This window comes from Carlito syrichta, unplaced genomic scaffold, assembly GCF_000164805.1.
Source record: "Carlito syrichta isolate Samal-C Ts95f unplaced genomic scaffold, Tarsius_syrichta-2.0.1 Scaffold314028, whole genome shotgun sequence".
In the NCBI taxonomy this organism is placed as follows: domain Eukaryota; kingdom Metazoa; phylum Chordata; class Mammalia; order Primates; family Tarsiidae; genus Carlito; species Carlito syrichta.
In genome coordinates, this window is record NW_007258124.1 from 689,199 (window position 1) to 710,187 (window position 20,989).

Below are 20,989 nucleotides of genomic sequence, written 5' to 3' on the forward strand. Positions count from 1 at the left end.
CGGCCCCGGGGGACGGCGCTCGCCCTCCCGCCGCGGGCTCTGTCTTCGGAGTGCTGGCGTCTTTCCTCGCCCCGTTTCGGACTCTCCCCCCGTCGTCTCGTCTCCAACTTGGGCTCCTCAGCTGGCAGGACGCTGATCGCTCCCTCCGTGTCCTCCTTAACTGTTGCTCTTCTCCTGGCGGACCGCGGATCCCTTCTCACACTTTCCATTATTGCCCCGACTCCCACTGCCTTTAACGCCTCGCCCTGGGATAAACGCGACCCCAGAACTTGCGCGTTAAAAACCGCTCTTCGTTTTTACTTTTTTTTGGGTATGAGTCAAGCTAACACCAGGTTAGTTTCTTCCTTGGGTGACTTCAGATCCTTCTGTGGAAACCAGTGGGTGCCATTTCATATGTTTTCTTTTTAAACTTTGAAAACACTTTGCCATTTGGACAGTTTCTAGCCGGCTTGCTTTTATTAGAGCACTGTTTTTGTGAGAGTAAAGGGGACTAACGGAGGAGGTTTTAAAGAATATTTTGAGCAAGCTGCTCCTTGTTTTATTGCGATGATAAGTCTGGGGAAGAGGGACATAGAGATGACAATTGTGTAGGTTGGCCCAGGTCTGCTATCTAAGACTTTAAAAAAGTACCAACTGTTGCAAACATCTAGTCCTGAAGTGGACAATAGCTTAGCTTCACCACTGACTTTAAATTTGGGTGACTGTATTTTTTTTTTTCTTTTTTCCCCGTGCTGTGAGAAATATTAAAAGAGTGTATGGTAGGTGAGTGAATTAAGTGGGCGGAGCACAACTAGTTGGCAAGTGTAAACTGCCTGTAATGTATCAGCAGTTTCATTTTTGGCATCTTATGGTTTGCTCCTGTAAGTCAGATTTAAAAATTACTGAATTCTTTTGTCAAATTTCTTTCGTGATGCTAAATTGAGATCTTTAATAGATTTCCTTATAAAATATGTTGTTTTCTTTATAATGTCCATTAATCAGCATCTCTTCAGATATAATAAAACATACACTAGGTTTTATATTTCTCTGTCTTCTCCAGCTCAATCTATTTTTGGTACTTTTAGGATCAGTTTCTTTGAAGATAGACTGGCAAAAATCTGACAGTTCTTTGTGAACAGCTCTTTGACTTTTCCTAAAGGGGTGTGTGTGTGTGTGTGTGTGTGTGTGTGTGTGTGTGTGTGTGTGTGTTTTCAGTAATTGTTTAGATGTCCTTTCACGAGAGCCATGACTTCTGTGAATATGGAATAAAGCTCCAGGATGGGGTCTTTAAGCATTAATTTTCTATTAAAAGTTTGACACCAGCGAACAAATGTGATCAGTTAAAAGTAGCATTTAGGACAGAGAAAAAGTGTATACTCAGTGTACAGCGTTAAAGTACATGTCTAAGTTTAACACCATTAAGTTTATTTTATTTCTACTTGGGACACATTATTGACTTGCTATTCAGTGACATGGGGTTAATTTTTTTTTGGAGTTGGAGTCTCACTCTGTCGCCCAGACTGGAGTGCAGTGGCCGCTCCCGGCCACCGCAGCCTCAACCTGCTGGGCTCTGGCGATCCTTCTGCCTCAGCCTTCCAAGTAACTGGGAACTATAGGCGCACACTACCACCCCCGGCTGATTTTTGATTTATTGTAGAGATGAGGTCTTGCTGCCCAGGCAGGTCTCGAACCCGCGGGCTCAGGCAGTCCACTCACCTCAGCCTCCCAAAGCGCAGTATTACAGACTGAGCCACCAAGCCCGGCTGGGGTTAATTTTTAACTTTGTGTTCTTTTCCTTAAATTCTTCGTTGTTAATTATCAGAATTATAAAGGGTTTTTTTTGTGTGTGTGTCCTAATTTGCTTTCAGTATCTTAAGCATATATTGAAGAATTGTAATGTGTTAGTGAAACAAGGGACTTTATATTGAATACTTTGAATGAATGTGTGATAATAAAAAATTATACTTTCTTTCCTTCAGGCTGACTTGACAGGAATAAAATGGAAAAGATATGTATGGCAAGGCCCAACTTCTGCCCCTATCCTGTTTCCTGTGACAGAAGAAGACCCCATTTTGAGTAGTTTTAGTCGCTGCCTTAAGGCAGATGTACTTGGTGTTTGGCGGCGAGATCAAAGACCTGGAAGAAGAGAATTGTGGATATTTTGGTGGGGTGAAGACCCGAATTTTGCTGACCTTATTCACCATGACTTATCAGGTGAAAGCAACTTATCATTTCTAGCAACATTGTATACTTGCCCCAAAATATCATTTGTATTACAGATTAAGTTTTTGTTTTTGTGCATATGTATAGGGAACACTGTTAGGTATGAAGCCAGATAAAAACTGAACTTCATGTTTTATTTCACCATGATTATTTTGTTTTACTTAAATTTTCCATGTGTGTTATGGCTGACTTTTTAAGCCTTGAATAACTTTCTCCTTCCATCACCCGTCTTCCTTCTTAATTTTTCACAGGTGGTTAGGGCCCAAGGAAAGCATGTTGCATTAATCTAAGAAAAATGGCATCAGGGAGCATAAAGTTCCTAACAAAGTCATATAATAGCTTTGAAGTGAAATGTAATTCACCTTTGAGTCAGTTCTGCCACTGCTGTCTTTTGCATGAATAAGCAGAGGATTATAAAAGTACCTAGAATTGATGTAACCTTATCTTGTGGGGTTTTTTTAAAGGCATATAGTTATCTTGTTATTTGTGTTTCTTATTTTATTAGCATATGAAAGCTTATGTTAATTTTGTTATTTTTGGAAAGTGACTCTTCTAGATTCTGTTCTATCAGACTATATTGATATGATACAAGTGCCAGTGTTTAGCTTTTATAGAATATAGGTCATAATTTAAAAGGTTACACAGAAATAATTTTTTTTTTTGAGTTGGGGTCTCACTCTGCCCCGGCTGGAGTGCAGTGGCACGCTCATGGCCACCCCAGCATAGACCTGCTGGGCTCTGGATATCCTTCTGTCTCAGCCTTCCAAATAGCCAGAACTGCAGGTATGTGCTACCACGCCTGGCTAACTTTAGATTTATTGTAGAGACGAGGTCTCGCCAGGTTGTCCAGGCTGGTCTTGAACCCGCGGGCTCAGGCAGTCTACTTACCTCAGCCTCCCAAAGTGCTGGGATTATAGACAGAGCCACCAAGTCTGACCCAGAAATAATTTTATTGTGAGCAAATCAGTATGATTACTTCCCGGTCTTCTTGACTTTTAGGACCAAATGCTACTTTGGAAAGAGAAACTGTAGTTGTTCATGTAATTGCTGAAGCTTGTGTTTACTTTAGTCTGTTAGAGTCAGTGTTAACTGAATCTTTAGCTGTGTGCAGCAAGGTACCAGAGTCTTCAACAAGTTTGATAATGATTCTTGGTAGGTAAATTTAGAATTTCCCGATAACTTAAAAAAAAAAAATCTTATTTGTTGACTGGGGACAGTGGCTCATGCCTGTAATCCCAGCACTTTGGGAGTTCAAGGCAGGGGTTGCATGAGGCCTGGAATTCCCAGACCAGCCTGGGCAACATTGTGAGACCTCCTCTCTACAAAAAGCAAAGAAATTAGCTAGGCATGGTGGTGTGTGCCTATAGTCCCAGCTCCTTGGGAGGCTGTGGAGGAAGAATTGCTTGAGCCTAGGAGATTAAGGCTGCAGTGGGCTGTGATTGCACCACTGCACTCCAGCTTGGGTGACAGAGTGAGTCCCCGGCTCAAAAAGAAAAAAAAAATTCTTATTTGAAATTGAGAAGTCTGAAGTTTCTATTGTCTGTTTGACCTATGGGATCTATTTTATTTTGGGATGAAATGTAATCCAGGAGTCTGTATCTTGAACTAGTACTTAGTAAGACCAACGTTTGTATAGCAAAGTGTGATTTACTTTGTTTGGATAATTGCTTTTTATCTTCTAATGAACACACTCTTCAGTGTTCTTATTTTTAAGAGTGTTAAGAATTCTTTCATGATAAAGCTTTCCAGCTTTTATAGTTTCCCTAGTAAGATGCCTGCTGGATAGTCTAGTCTTTAGTTCTAAGTAGGCAACATACTTCTAAATAAAGTGATGTGTTTGGGTATATGTATATGTACATATATGATGTGTGTGTATATAGTGGTTTTAGCAATATAATGCTTTCTGATCATCATTCCAAAAGCTAAACTTGTCTTCTTTTTGTTTTATTGACTTGTATATAGCACTTGATTTGATTGTTACTTTAAGTGACCCCAAAATTCACCAAAATGTTTGGAGACTGTTAATGTCGTTGGTAAACTATCTATAAGCTATCGATAAACTATATTTGTTGTTAAAATGTAATTGCTAATACAACTATAATGCTGACTTAATGGTTTGGTCTTTAAGTTGGTAGAGCACCTGAACTGACTTTTTAACATAAAAATTCTATGATATACATTTTGTGGAATTAGTAAAGGTAATATATATAATATGTGATTTTACCATAGTAGGTATAATACTTTGAAAGTTAAAGGACTATTAAAGACTATTATATTGTGAAAACACTATGTGGGGTTTTTTTTTTTCCCTCTAGGTTTCATGTTATCAGTCAGATATGTTTTTTCTACTGGAATGGGTTTTAAAATATCTTAATTTTTAAAATATCTTCTCTAGTTTGACTTTTGTTTTTAGCAAAATTTTCAAAAATGGCGGTATCTGTATTTTAAAACAGATAATGATCTTGAATGTAAATATAAGTATTTTGGGGAGAGTAGGTTTTAATTGTTGTCAGGTTTTGCTGAATAATGTTGAATATAATAAGTAACTTTTACAAATTTATTAAAGTGGAAATGATTGAAATATAATTAGAAATAGTATGTGATCATGTTTACTGTTTGAGAGTCTGTCCTATACTGTTTTAGATTCCATAGTCAGTAGTATTTATATAATGCTTCAGCTTTTTAAAACCTGTTATTTACTTTAGAGTGTTGTTACTTAAATCAGACATATCTTAAAGAATAATACAATCTTTTCAGATGGAGTATATTTGTCGTGCCCTTTTCTTTGCTCCAGGGACACCGTCTGCCTCCCTTTTGGGGTAATTAGTCTGCCTCTGTCTCTCTAGCTAACCCCTTTTTCATTTCTTCCCATCTGTGGCACTCTATTTCCTTCTTTTAAGCTCCCCTGAGAAGAGAGCAGCTGGACAGTAGGGGTGGCATCAGCTGCTGGAGGCAGTCCTGAGTTCCAAGTGGAGGTGTAGCACTGAGGAAAGGGGAACCGGAAGGACCCAGGTGGTAACTAAAAAGCTGGTTAATTTAGCTTGAGCCTGCTCTTCACAGGCAGTGTCCTTCTGTTTGGTTCAGCATCTATCACATCTTGTTACTGAGATGTTTTTTATTATGGTGATAATATTACCCTCCTTTTTCTTGGTAGGGAAAGGAGAGAGGCCTTTCTTTTTTCAAATATTGGAATTCTCAGTTTTTCTTATTTTACTGAAATAGTCAATAACAAAAATACAGAATTGCCTTTGCTTAACCCTCTTATCTCCTTTTTTGTCATCCACAGTGTATTTTTTAAGGATGAACTTTTTATTGTAGGATGGTGCTAGATTTACATAAAAGTTGCAAAGTTAATATGGAGAGTTAATATGTAACCCTCACTCAATTTCCTTTATTGTTAAAATCTTACATTAGAATGGAACAGTTTTATAATTAATGCATTAATGTTGATACTCTGTTATTAACTGAAGTATATACTTTACTTGGATTTACTTTATTTTTACCTAATACCTTTTTTTTCTGTCCTAGGATCTCATCCAGGATACCATATTACGTTTAGTTGTCATGTCTCCTTAAGCTGCTCTAGACTGACAGTTTCTTAGGCTTTCCTTGGTTTTTATGATTTTGATGGTTCTGAAGAGTCTGGTCAGGTTCCACAGGGCATTTTAAATTTCAGCCTTGCTGTCTTATATCACTTAGCAATTAAAAAGTTTAGCTGATGTATAGAAATAGAATAGAATGTAAACTCATTTTATTGCTAACTGGTGAAGATCAGTTACAGAAACCAAATCTGGTTTAATACATACTTTAAGCTCTCAGCTACTCATTTTGTATTTTGCTAAAATACTGTTTAGCAAAGTAATTTGCAAAGGCCTGTTGATTTTGGGATCAGGATTTGTGCTAACTAGTACTAGCCTAACTTTAACATTCCAGAAAGATATTTGCTCAAAAAATCTCTTGAATTCCAAAAGTCAAACATATATGGTTTTTTACTTTTTGCTCTAGGAGAATGGATAGTTGAATTGATATTGATATGTTTTGTTAGAAAAAGAATTAGGAAACAAAATTTCTTTCTGGTTACAGCCTTTTTAAAAAAAAAAAAAAAAATTTAAAGCAGACTTTGTTTAGTGGTTGTGTTGATACTGGGTGATAGGTGTAAAAGTGGAAAATCTTAACTAAGTCCCTCTGGTCAAAAGTCTCATAGTGGGTAGGACTGATTGGTTCTCTTTGCTTTAGAGCAAGATTGTTTCATTAGTGTGTCCTTGAAGGAGAAAAGTTTTCTACATATTTTTATTCTGTGTCCTAAACTTTTTTGCAATTTTATTGTTATCATTGACTTTTATTCTTTTCCTTAAAATAAAAATAAACAAAAAACTACTTCATCTCCCAAGTTTGTCATCTAAAAAAAAAATCATAGTAAGTTAGACCGTGATGAGACTCTTTGAGAAAACTGATACCTTGAGAAGTGAAAAAACAGATTCTGTCAGGGCTAAAAATATGTGTTCTTTTTCCTGGCTCCAGAGTCTATATACTGGGTTTTAGCAACATGTCTACATACTTTCATTATACCAGAATTTAATCATAATACTGCTCCAACTAAGTGGGCTATAGTTCGAATTTGCTTTTGGGCGCTTTTATTGAAAGATATTATAGTGGACTTTAAACTTAAATTATGGCTGTTAACAGGTTTGATAAGTAGCCAGGCATAGAAATCTAGTGCCAGCCAAATTAAAAAATTGTTTTGTGCCCCAGGTAGTCTAAAGACAGTTTATTTATTTCTGTCTTCTGTTGTGAAATTTACTGTGGCCCAACTCTTCTGTGACTTGTTCTCTGGGTGACAACTTCATTTGCTGTATTTCCTCTGTGTAATTCAATCCTTTTTGACCAAGGGCATATTTAAAATTTTCAAACCTAAGATAACTTAAAATCAGAGTTTTTCAGGTTTTGTCATGGATAATGATGCTGCTAACTTAAGGATCTCAGTAATACCTGTTTAATGAATGGGTTATTAATTGTTGTTCAGGACAAACACTGATCTGGCATTTAAGCATTTCTCTTTGTTTTAGGAAATACATGGTATTTTTGAATTAGTCATTATTTATTAGCCTATGTTACGTTTTGATAGCATATTGAATGTTGCATTTCAGTAGTTTAGCAAAATTATATAGGAGAAGTTTCCTTTTTTTACCAGCTGTTCACTGGAGATATTTAAAGATGTCAGTTTTGAGAAAAATGTTGAGTACTGTGCATATCACTTTTTAAAAATGTTTTTCCCCATTCATAGAGAATTAGTTGGATAACCTATCACATACTTTGGCACGTTGTAATCTGTATCCTCAGAAAAAAATATGGCAATCAAATTTAGCATTTGAACTTTTGTGCTTTCTTCAAATAAATACTTTGTAAAAATTTTCAAGTAACAGTGATGATTAGAACTCCTAATGCTAACAGTAGCAGCAGATGCAGAATTGAAACTATTTTCTCTGGGCATACGGATACAGGAAGAGGAAAAGATTTATTTAAATGCGTTAAGCAGACTTTTAGGCTATGATTAAGTTCAAAAGAGCTAGGTAAAGATTTGCCATGTGTTTCCCTCTCCTTTCCTTTCCTATTGTAATACTAGTGTTGAGATTCAAGGACTTGTTTTAACTGGTATAAAAAGTGCTTATATCTTGAGTGAGTTGGTTGTACCATTTTACTTTTCATATCTCTGAATACAGTATGTAGAGAGTACCTTTATTATGGTTATTACAACACGAAGATATTAGAAGCCTGGCTCAGTAGGCTTCTTGTTTCTTAGTTGATCTCCACAAAACCAAACCAGACCAAAAACCTTCACTCTTCATTGAGTGTTAATATTAGGACTTAGTTCCTCAGCAATGATAATGAAATTATGTTAGTGCAGTGGTTGCTTAGTCACTTGTCATATAGGTGAAAGTATACTTCAGAGATTTGTTGGCTTTAGGAAAAAAACCTCAACAGGTGGTCTGTACTTCTTTGTTTTTGCATAACTCCCACTTGGTGTTAAAGAGAATTATGGGCATTTGGGGGCATGAGATCCCCTTCCTTTAAAAGTATTAGAGTAATGAGAGAGAAATGCTTGACAATGCTGATTACTTTTTAAAACTACATTCAGTATTCTTAAATCACTTAACTGCAAGATTAACTGAAATATATTTTGAAAATAAAACTAAAATTTTCAGAATGTCATGTGAAAATTTATAAATCATTGCATTATAGCTTTTACTATTCCAAATATTTTTATTTATTATTTTTGAGAGGACAGATTCATTCTTAAGGTTTAGATTAACTTTATAAATTTATTTGAAGTTTATGGCAACTGTACAACTTTATGTATAAATTGTTACTTTGTGTCTTGGATCTTTTCTTTAAAACTTACATGTAGTTAGAAAAAAAATTTTGGTAATGGCTTCTTATATAGGACAAATGTTACAACCATTGTACTTCTTAAAAGGTAGGGATTTTTAAGATAAAAAGGTATTATATTTAAAGGATACTAAATAGAGCATGGGGAAGTGGAGAATTGGGAAATATTCCCAACATAATTATTGGAATTAAGAACATGTGTATTCTAGTAATCATAAATCACGTGACTTGAATAAAAGTCTCACATAGTTATTTGATTTTGAAATGAGACCTGATTAAGCCAAAAGCAGCAGATCAGTTGTTGAGATTCGTTTTTTTCTGTCAGCAATTCACAAATATGCTAGTGATCTAGACCTTTAAATAAAGTGAAATCACTGTGTACCACTTCTTCTTTCTCCTAGCCTAATATTTTCTTTAATAGAGTGAAACTCATAGACGTTTTGGTTTTAAACGGAAGTAGATAAAGATATCTCCAATACAGAATGTGAAGTTTTCTTACTTAGTAATAATGCTTGATAGTAATGATTTAAACAGTTTTCTAATTTTTAAGTATTGTCATTTTCTAAAGTTTATTCCATTTTAAAAAAAGCTTACTTTTTAAAGAAAAACCACAGTCTGTTGCTTTGAAAGACTTGACTGTCATTTAGGAAACAATATAAAATCAACATTAACCTTTGTAGTGGCACAGAATTTCTAGTGCAGTTAAAGTCCACTGTCTATGCTTTTTAGTTAATGTTTATTCTACCCATTTGTTGTATAAGTTCTGAATATAAGCCCTTTTTGATTGACTTCTAATACCCCTTTGCTTTTATTCAGAAACTCATAGTTTATTGTTTTTCTGTGGGTATAGTATATACATTTTTAGTGTTGAAAGAGGTTTGTCATTTATTTTTGCTTAAAAATAGAATGGAGGTGATATATTATTTATAAAATGTTTACAAAGATATACAGGTTATAGGAGAATAATTATCTGAATGAAGGAATTTAAAGTATATTAAAAATTATAAAATGCTGAAGTGGTGTTTATCATTTTTGTAGCAGGATTTACTGGCTGTTTGGTAATAGATATGAAATGAATAGTGAAAAATTTTTTCTGAACTACATCAAAATTATCTCAAAATGACTAATTTTTGTGGGTAAATTAACTTGAGGTGATTAATGAGTTTGCTGGCAAAATTGAGGCTATGTAATTAGTGAGGATAGCTATAACTTTATATAACAAAAGTGCCATTTACAATTTAAGTCTTTAAATTTTTAAATTTCTCCCCCAAGTAGAAGATCCTATACTGAATAGTAATCATGGGAATCATTTGGTTGAAATGATACCTAAGGTAGATGATAGTGCACTGCTTGTTAGGCTTTGTGCCAGTAGCTTCCTTTTTACTCATCATTTAGTTTTATAGTAGAGTCGTGGATTAGAACGCTGATGGATGTGAAATGTTTTGAGTTTAATTATTAACTGGCTAACTTTCTTGGCAGGTTTAATGACTGGAAGAATTAGGGACAAAGTAACTAATAAGTGAACCAGTTTAGAAATTGGCATCATAGGTATAGAATGTATTTAATATTTTCCAGGTTATACAAACATGTATCCTTTTCATTGATAGAGAAACCAAGTATGTATGTTCGTGATATCATTGCCTTTTTAGAAGGCGAAAAAATAATTTTCAGGTGATTTAATAGAATGCATGGCACAGAGACATTTTATTCCTCGTGGAATAACTTTGAAACCTGATCTTTTAGTGTCTAGAGGTATATTGAAGTGATTGTAGCTTAATATTGTGGGGTGTAATAAAGTTTATGAAAATAGAGTTTAAACTGTAACTTTTTTTTACTTGGTTCTGAATATAGTGCCAGTACTTTACTTTTTGTTTCCTTTGCTTTTTAGAAGAGGAAGATGGAGTGTGGGAGAATGGACTTTCCTATGAATGCCGTACTCTGCTTTTCAAAGCAGTTCACAATCTGTTGGAACGGTGTTTAATGAACCGGAACTTTGTACGTATTGGCAAGTGGTTTGTAAAGCCTTATGAAAAAGATGAAAAACCTATAAATAAAAGGTAAGTTATCTTATTTAAATTCTTACTTGATATTTCTCTAGGTTTGTTAGGTTTTATGACTTTACAAAAGAATGTGGAAAAAAGCAAGGTAATATCGTACAGACATATTCAGGAGGTTAACTTTGGTAAAGCACTAAAAGTATTCAGTTTTCTTTGACCACTTTTTTGTAGCCTGTACACAGTTTAAGAATTTTCTTTTGATGGGAATAGCCTGTATTTTAATACAGAGGCCTACATTTTTATTTGGAATGATAGAGAAAATGTGGGGTGAAAGCAGAGGCTTATGCATAGAAGTATCATTTTTTAGTACTAATGAAATATATACACAGTACTCTAATGTTAAAATTAAATAATGTTAGCAACTGTTAAAGATAGTGATCTATGGTTAAGTTTTGGATTGTTAACCCTTCTCATTCCCACTTCATTTGCTTTAATTAAAGCAGTTTAAACTTGTGTTTTTCTGTTTAAGACATACATACCTTTGGAGAGTTTATAATTTTCTTGAACATAGAGTTAAGCAAATTTAGTTGAGTATTTGCAGGTTGAGGCACAGAAGACTTAAGATAGATACCTCCTTTCCTTGTGCAGTTAAAAGCTTCAGGATACTGGAGCTCTCTGTGATTTAGATAATGTAAGGCATAGTCTGACAGAAGATTAAGTTGCGAGCAGTTGTTGAATTAGTGAGGTTTCAAGAGAGATGAACCAGTGGCAAGTAAGATGGATTGTGGGGAAGAGAAAGCTAAAGGGAATTTACTAGTTTTTCCTGAAAGATGTGATAGGACATGAAGAAAATATTTAGTTGAGGTTGTGATCATTTTTGAGATCCCATCTTTTTTGTCATATATGAACATCTTTTTTTCATGTGCACCTAGGGTTTATTTTTTTCCCCTCAGACTTTCCTTTTCAGTTTTTTTAGACTGGATGAATAGTTAAGCCTGGGGAAATAAAGATTCTTTCATTTTTTTCTCTGAAAATTAACATAAGCTGTTATTGTTAACAAAGTAACTAATTCTGCAAATTAGGAATACAATCAGTTGCAAATGACAGAAAACCTAACTACCTGGCTTATGTAGAGATTGATTTTCGATAACAGCAAGTAGTCTGGAGATAACAATTTAGTACTGGTGTATCTGCTCAGTAATGTCACCAAGGACTCAAGGGTTTCCCGGAATTTCCTGTTCTGCTATCTTTAGCTTTTAGCTTTCTCCTCATGATCCCAGTAAGTGTTGTACCTCCAGACCTTACTGTGGATTTTAATCAGGAAGAAGAAAGGAGAGAAAGTATGAAGGGATGACAGCTAGGTCAGAAAGTAGATTATTTTCTGGAAACCTTAGCTGACATATTATTGGCCATATTAAGAGAAACAAATATGTTTTATTTGGAAATATAGCCACTCTGAACAAGATCAGGCTTTTGTTAGTAAGAAGAATGGGGGAATGGATATTAGACAGACAGAAGTGGAAATGAATATTAGGTAGGCAGTTAGCAGTATCTGCCATATACCTTTATATGGTTTTAAGAAGTCAAGCAGATTACTGAGATTTAAAATGGAAAGTTTCAATTCTGAATCCCAACTAATAGATTTTCTTCTCAGAGGCAACCCCTTTTAATTCTTGTTTCTTTTATTTTACCTACTTGAAGTTTTTTGAAACAAATAACATGCTTATTCTTGAGCTTTTACTTATCTCAATTATTTAGGATTAATCTACTGACTTTATTTTGTGATAGCCAAAACACAGATTTGACATTCTGTTGACTTTGTATTGAGGCTTTACCTATCTTGCATCCCCCCACCCCTAACACTTGGACATTGGACTCATGCACACTCTTCCCCTTTCCCCTTTCCCTTTCCTTATCTTGCCAGTATACTTAATGAATTTTGTTAAAAACATTACTTATTGTTTATACTGTTAAGATTATATAAATATTTGTAACTGAGCCATATAGTGTATTAGGAATACATTCTATATCTTATACATCTTTTTGTTTTCCTGGGTGTTAATTATTTATCTCTTTTTTTGTTTTTCACTTTGTTATCTATGTCAGGTTGGTAAACTATTGCCCCCACAAGGCAAATATAGTCTGCCACCTGTTTTTGTAAATAAAATTTTATTGTGACACAACCATGCTCATTCATTGATGGATTGTTTTATGACTACTTTCACACTAAGCCAGAGCTGAATACTTGTGGTAGAGACAGATGGCCTGCAAAACCAAAAATACTAGCCTGAAATATTTACTTTCTGACTCTTTACAGAAAAAGTTTGCTGATTCCTGATCTATATGCCTATTGGTAATTTATCTCTAGACTGTTACCAGGAGTATAAATCTCCCCTCCCACCTATCAAGGACTTTGTGTAATCTATTAGTTTTTTTATTTTTCTCTCTCTCTTGGTAACTAATATCCCCGTTGAAACCCTTCTTTTCCAATTTGGACTAGTTATTCTGTAGTCATGTTTCATAGTAGTTATCTTGGGAATTCCCTTTGCTTTTCTGTCTGGGTGGGATCCCCCATTTCCTAAATCTCATTTCTCCTTTCATGGTATCTATCTACCAGTAGTTTCCTCAGAGTACATGTGAAGTAATGCTTTTGAGATCCTCAATGTCTGAATTACCTTCTTTTTGACCCTTATAGTTGATCAATAGTTTTGACTGAGTATAGAATCTAGGGTTAGTAATCATTATCTCTTAGACTTCTGGGCACTAAAGGGACTACTGGAAGTTCTGTGTATGTGAGCAGCTTATAAAGTTGCAGATTTACTAGGGTGAATGGTCTGGGAGACTTGGCCATTTTTGTTGAATGCCTGTCACCCAGCTGTCACTATCTGCATGTCTCCCCCTGCATCCCCTGCTCCCTACTTTAGTCAGTTTTCCCAGAGTAGTCTTCAACATTCTGACTGGAGGGTATAAGCTTGGCTACCATTGTTTGGGGAACCTACTGGGGAAAGGAGTTGGTAGGGAAGTCACTTATAGTGTTTAGATTTTCACTTAATGTTTCTTTTAAATATATCATCTCAGCTATATCTAAATATCTGTGCGTTCTGAGTTCCTCTGTTTCAGCCATTTCAAAGTGGACCTCTAAGTTTTTTTTTGATGTGGAAGAAAGTGAAGAGGCTGTAAGATTGTAGAGTGAATCCAAGAGTCCCTGTATTTGAACTTTCATTCCTTCTGTTTTCCTTACACCTGTATAGCTACTTTCAGATATATACCTGTACCTTCAACTACTGAGCCTTTCTGGGATTCTGTAGTTTGAATCAGTTTACAGCTTGGCTGCTTCTCCTTTGCCTTTGCCTAAGTTAGTTACAATTTTTGTCTTTGCTTGCTAGCTTCTCAAATATTATGACCATCTCTTGTCTGTTACTATCATTTCTGCCATTCTCTTCATCTTCCTCCTGCCCTTACTGCCTAAATGGAGAGGGTTCCATGAAGAAGTAGAGGTAAATGAATGTGTTAAATAAGCCATGCAAGGTACTGGAGGTATCCTTGTTTTTCTTTATGAAAAACTCTCTTAATTGACTGTTGATAATTGAAAATTCAACTTTTAATTGAGATTTTCATGAATCTAACAGATTCTACTTGTTATTTAATCATGTAATTGAGCACTAGTGATTTTCCGTGGGTTGACCCATTTAGGAGGGGAGCTAAATTCAGATTGTGTTTTATTAGTGAAGTGTTACCAGAAATAGCGTATGCTCTTTTAAGTTACTCTTGGAGCAGAGTTGTGGTACAAAAGCTGACTTTATCCAGGAAAGATCAATACTGGTCCTCAAATCTCTTTTTTATAGGAACTTTCTTACCTTCTCCCATTTCTTTAGAAAAGAAAATAGAAAAAAGAAAAATCAAACAGCAGAGTCTGTCTTTTAGTTGTGATTTGGGACTCCTTTTCCATTGAACTCAGTGAAATGTTATAGGGAAGGAAATAAGTAAAGATTGATAGTAAATTAATGCTTTTTAAGAATTTTATTTCATTGTAGATATGTAGGGTACAAGTCAAGATTAGCTACATCAGCAGATTGCGTGTAGCTGAAGTTTGGACCCCCACCTGGCCCTCACTTCCCCTGGTTTAGGAACAGGTACCCTTTGTAATGCTACATGCCCTCTACCTTCCCAGCAGTGTCCATTGACTGCTGGTCCCTCCCTTGTGCTAATGTGATTAATATTCAGGTCCCACTTATGAGTGAGAACATTCAGTACTCAGTTCTTTTTTTCTGTGATAGATCATTAGGTATGACGGTTTCCAACTCCATCCAATTTGCTGTGAATTCCATGATTTTATTCTTCATTATGGCTGTGTAGTACTCCATCGTATATATATATCACATTTCTTTTGTGTGTATGTGTGAAAGCAGGATTTATTGAGAGGGTAGAAAAGCTCCCACAGTGGGAAGGGACCCGAGGGAGTTGCCCAATTTTTTTTTTTTTTTTTAATTGAGTCGGAGTCTTACTGTCACCCAGGCTGGAGTACAGTGGCACGCTCATGGCCACCGCAGCCTTGATCCTTCCGCCTCAGCCGTGATCCTTCCGCCTCAGCCTTCCGAGTAGCTGGAAGTACAGGGATGCACCACCACACCTGGCTAATTTTTAAATTTATTGTAGAGATGACGTCTCGCCAAGTTGCCCAGGCTGGTCTTGAACCTGTGGGCTCAGGCAATCCTCCTGCCTCCACCTCCTAAAGTGCTGTGATTACAGGCATGAGCCACCACGCCCAGCCCACATTTTGTCTGGTCCACTTTTGATGGGCTGTGGAGTTGGTTCCATGTTTTTGCTATTGTGAATGGTAAAGCTATAAACATGCATGTGCAGGTGTCTTTATGGTAAAACAATTTATGTTCTTCCAGGTTTATTCTTAGGAGTGGTATTGCTGGATCGTGTGGAAGATAAATTTTTAGTTCTTTTAGGAATCATCACACTGCTTTCCACAGAGATTGATCTAGTTTGCACTCCTATCAACAGTGTAGAAGTGTTCCCTTTTTCTACACCTTTGCCAGCATCTGTTGCTTTTTGATTTATTGATGAGGGCCATTCTTACTTGAGTTAGGTGACATCTCATTGTGGTTTTGATTTGCATTTCTGTGATGATTAGTGAGGCTGAGCAGTTTTTCATGTATCTGTTCACTGCTTATGTATCTTCTTTTGAAGTGTCCATTCATGTCCTTTGCCCACTTTTTAATAGGATTGTTTGTCTTTTTCCTTTCAACTCATTTGAGTTCCTTGTAGATCCTGGATGTTTGTCAGATACATAATTAGCAAATATTTTTTCCCATTCTGTGGATTGTCTTCTCACTCTCTTGATGATTCCTTTTGCTGTGCGAAAGCTTTTCAGTTTGATGAGGTCTCGCTTGTCTGTCTTACCTTTTATGGCATTCACTTTGATCAGGAATTGGTTGTCTACTTCTAGAGTGTTTCCTTCGTTTTCCTCTAGGATTCTTAAAGTTTGAGGTTTTACATTTATGTTTTTGATCCATTTATTTATTTATTTTGAATTGGAGTCTCACTCAGTTGTCCAGACTGGAGTGCAGTGGCCGCTCCCGGCCACCGCAGCCTCTACCTGCTGGGCTCAGGTGATCCTTTCCCCTCTGCCTTCCAAGTAGCTGGAACTACAGGCGCGTGCTACCATGCCTGGCTAATTTTTTTTATTTTTTATTGTAGAGATGAGGTCTTGCCAAGTTGCCCAGGCGGGTCTTGAACCTGCGGGCTCAGGCAATTCACTCACCTTGGCCTCCCAAGACGCGGGATTACAGGCTGAGCCACCGAGCCCGGCCTTTTTTGATCCATTTAGAGTTGATTTTTGTATATAGCGATAAGTAGGGGTCCCGTTTCATCCTTCCTCATGTGGTCAGCCAGTTTTCCCAGCACCATTTGCTAAATATGGTCTTCTTTTCACAGTGGTTGTTATTGGTGACTTTGTCAAAGATGAGTTGGTTGAGAGATTGAGTTTTTGCTTCTATAATCTCTGTCCTGTTCCATTGATCTATGTGTCTATTCTTGTATCAGTACCAGGCTGTTTTGGTTACTGTAGCATTGTAGTAAAGTTAAAGTCTGGAAGTGTGATACCTCCTGCTTTGTTCCTTTTGCTGAGGATTGTTTTGGCTATTTGTGCTTTTTTGTTTTCATATGAATTTCTGTATTGTCGTTTTCAGGTCTGAGAAAAATAATGTTGGTAATTTGATGGGTATTGTATTGCATCTGTAGATTGCCTTGGGGTAGGAAGGACATCTTGACTATATTGATTTTTCCAGTCCCTGATCATGGAATGTTTTTCCATTTGTTTATGTCATCCTTGATTTCTTTGAGCAGCGTTTTGTAGTTAGGTCTTTCACTTCTCTGGTTAGGTGGATGCCAAAGTATTTCAATTTTTGTGTGTGGCTATCGGGAATGGGACTATGCTTTTTATTTGGCACTCTGTCTGCTTGTTGCCGGTGTATAGAAATGCAGCTGTCTTTTGTGCATTGATTTTGTACCCCGAAACTACTGAAGCCAATTATCAGTGCTAAGAGGCTTTTGACAGATTCCCTAGGGTTTTCAAGATACACAGGGTTATATTGTCCACAAAGAGGGATAGCTTGATTTCCTCTTTTTCTATTTGGATACTCCTGATTTCTTTCTCTTGCCTGATTGCTCTAGCTCGGGCTTCCAATACAATGTTGAACAGGAAGGATGAGAGTGGGCATCCTTGTCTAGTTCCCATTCTCCGGGGGTGGGGGGGGATGCTTTCAATTTCTGCCCATTGATAAAAATGTTGGTTGTAGGTTTATCATAGATGGCTCTTACTGTTTTGGGGAGTGTTCCTTCTATGCCTAGGTACTCAAGAGTTTTTATCAAGAAGGGATGCTGGATTTTGTTAAATGCTTTTTCTGCATCTAATGATATAATCATGTCGTTCTTGGTTTTACATCTGTTGATATGCTGAATTATGTTTATGGTCTTGAGAATGTTGAACCAGCCCTGCATCCTAGGAATGATACCCACTTAGTCACGACAGATGATCTTTGAAATGTGTTGTTGGACCTAATTTGCTAGAATGTTGCTTAGGATTTTTGCATCTATATTCATCAAGGAAATTGGTCTGTAATTCTCTTTTCCTTGTTTGGTCTTATCAGGCTTGGGTATCAGTATGATGTTGACTACATAAAGTGAGTTGAGGAGCATTCCATCTTTCTCGATTGCCTGGAAAACTTTCAATAAGATTGGCATCAGCTACTCCTTGTATGTCTTGTAGAATTTAGCTGGAAAGCCATTGGGTTCAGTGTGTATTTTGGTAGGTAGATTTCTTATGACTGAGTCAATCTTCTGGGTTGTTATTGCTCTGTTTAGAGTTCCAGTATCTTCTTGTTTCAACCTAGGGTGGTTGTGTGTTGTCAGAAAGTGCTTCATTTCCTTTAGGTTTTCTAGTTTATTTGCATACAGGTTTTTATAGTAATCTCTGATAGCCTTTTGAATTTCTTCAGCATCAGTTGTGACTTTACTTTTGCATATCTAATTGTGTTTATCTGGGCTTTCTCTCTCTTTGTGGTAGTCAGTCTGGCCAGGGGACTGTCAATCTTATTTATCCTTTCAAAGAATCAGCTTTCGGTGTAGTGGATCCTTTCTGTGATATTTTTGTCTTCTATATCCTGTAACTGATTTTATCTTGGTGATCTGAATTCTTCTGCTGAGGTTAGGATTTAGTTTATCTTGCCTTTCCTGCTCGTTTAGGTGTGACACTAGGCTGTCAACTTGTGATCTTTCTGTTTTCTTGATTTGTGCATTCAGTGTAATGAAGTTTCATCTTAACACTGTTTTCATGGCATCCCAAAGATTGATAAAGTGTGTCTTTGTTTTCATTTGTCCCTGGAATTTTTTTATTTCTGTTTTGATTTGTGTGTTGGTCCAGAAGTTGTTCAAGAGCATGTTGTTTAGAGTCCACGTTTTTGTGTGTTTTGGAGGGTCTTCTTGGTGGTGATATTTATTTTTATTCCACTGTTATATAAGAAGATACATGGTATTATTTCTATCTTTTGAAATTTTCTCATGCTTTATTTATGTCTGAGAATGTGTTCAATCTATGAGTATGTTCCATGTGCTGATGAGTAGAAAGTATACTCTGTAGTTGTCGAGTGAAGTGTTCTGTAGATGTCCATTTGATCAAGCATTGAGTTGAGGTTTTAGATCTCCTTGTTAGTTTTTCTCCTTGATAATCTATCTAAAGCTGTTAGTGGTGTATTTAGGTATCCTACTATGATTGTGGAGAGTCAGTGTCCTTTTTTAGTTTGCTTAGTACTTGTCTTATGAAAGCTGGTACTCCTGCTGGGTTCATATATGTTTAGGATGGATATTTCTTGCTGGTGGATTGAACCTTTTATCATTATATAGTGTCCTGTGTCCTTTTTAATTTTTGATGACTTGAAGGCTACTTTGTTGGATATTAGAATAGCTACTCCTGCTTTCTTCTGATTTCCATTTGCCTGAAAGTTTGTTTTCTAGCCTCCAATCTTGAATCTGTGTGTGTCTTTTGCAGTGAGATGAATTTTCTGGAGGCAGCAGATTGATGGATCTTGTTTTTTGTTTTTTTTAGTTGGAGTCTCACTCTGTCGCCCAGACTGGAGTGCAGTGGCACGCTCCCAGCCACCGCAGCTTTGACCTGCTGGGCTCTGGCGATCCTTCCGCCTCAGCCTTCCAAGTAGCTGGAACTACAGGCGTGCACTACCACGCCCAGCTAATTTTTGATTTATTGTAGAGATGAGGTCTTGCCAAGCTACCCGGGCAGGTCTCGAACCCATGGGTTCAGGCACTTCACTCACCTCGGCTTCTCAAAGCGCTGGAATTACAGGCTGAGCCACGGAGCCAGGCCAGATCTTGTTTTTTTAATCCAGTTTGCCACTCTATGTCTCTTCAGTGGCACATTTAGTCCATTGGCATTCAAGTTGATTACTGATATGTGAGAGTTTATCCTTGTCATAGTACTCTTATGGGTTTGCTTTGTTTCTTTTTAACTTTTTTGTTTATATATTTATTTTCATTTTTGTGAGTGTTCTTACCCCTGTGTTTGCCTGTACTTTTGTGGTGTTCTTGACCATTTTTTTTTTCTGTGCCCCAACTCCTTCCTAAGTGTCTCCTGATTCAAGCTTGTCTGGAGGCAGCATACTGTATTAAGAATTGAATGTCTGGGGAGGATTTTAGTTCTCTGTTGCTGATGAAGCTTAGCTTGGCTAGGTAGGAGATTCTTGGTTGGAATTGCTTATCTTTAAGAAGAACTTAATGCTTTTTTAAAGGTAGTAGACCATTATGAAGCAGAAGCATTATATATACTGTTTTTGTTTACTAACCAACTAACTTCTGGTTAAACTGGTGGTATAAGCATTTTGAAAAAGAATAACAGTTGTCAAGGAAGACAGTTTGTGCTATGCAACTGGTTTTATCTGAACAAAGGAGAAAATGTTTCTTCCCTTTTAATCTTCTTCTCCTTCCCTTTTTTTTTTTTTCTTTTTGAGTTGGAGTCTTACTCTGTTGCCCAGACTGGAGTGCAGTGGCCGCTCCCAGCCACTGCAGCCTCGCCTGCTGGGCTCAAGCAATCCTTCTGCCTCAACCTTCCGAGTAGCTGGAATTACAGGCATGCACTACCACACCTGGCTGATTTTTTGATTTATTGTAGAGATGAGGTCTCGCTGCCCAGGCGGGTCTCGAACCCAGGGGCTCAGGCAATCCACTCACCGAGCCACCGAGCCCAGGTTGTTCTAAACTCTTATATTAGACTAATTAGGGTCTTGAAATTAATTAGTAATAAAGAACCTGGTCCACGAGAGAGAAATTTTTGGTCTTGTGGGATAAAGCAGTAAAAGTTCACAGGATGGAGAGTAGATGTTTTAGACCTGTCCTGTCCAATATGGTAGTCACTAGCCACATGTGACTATTTAAATTAAATTAATTGAGATTAAATAAAATTTAAATTTCAATTCCTCAGTTTCACAAGCCACGTTTCAGGTACTTATATGACTAATGGCTGTTGTATGGGGCAGTGCAGAGATAGAACATTTTTTGTCATTGTATAAGGTTCTTTTGGATGTTGCTTCTTACATAAGAGCTTTTATATTTATTATTAAAATAATACATTTAGTGCTTCACTAAAGAAGTTAATCAAGTTTTTAAAGAGGCAGTAGATGAAATAATGTGCTTTAAATTTCATCCATAAACTTATGTTTATCTTCTGCCATACATATGACTTTTACATTATCTCTTGATTTCTAAAATTAGTTAAAAATAAGTACTATAAGCTGGGCTCGGTGGCTCAGCCTGTAATCCCGCACCTTTGGGAGGCTGAGGTGAGTGGATTGCCTGAGCCCCCGGGTTCGAGACCCGCCTGGGCA

At 36.7% G+C, this 20,989-nt stretch overlaps 1 protein-coding gene across 1 annotated transcript in view; it reads left to right on the forward strand.

Moving 5' to 3' along the window:
- Positions 1-1,964: 1,964 nt before the first annotated feature.
- Positions 1,965-20,989, forward strand: part of MED13 (mediator complex subunit 13) — a 119,829-nt gene continuing 100,804 nt past the window's right edge. The window contains exons 1-2 of the mRNA XM_021718947.1: positions 1,965-2,193; positions 10,478-10,646. Coding sequence (XP_021574622.1) covers positions 10,570-10,646 — 77 coding nt within the window. The 5' untranslated portion in view covers positions 1,965-2,193; positions 10,478-10,569. The remainder of the gene's footprint in view (positions 2,194-10,477; positions 10,647-20,989) is intronic.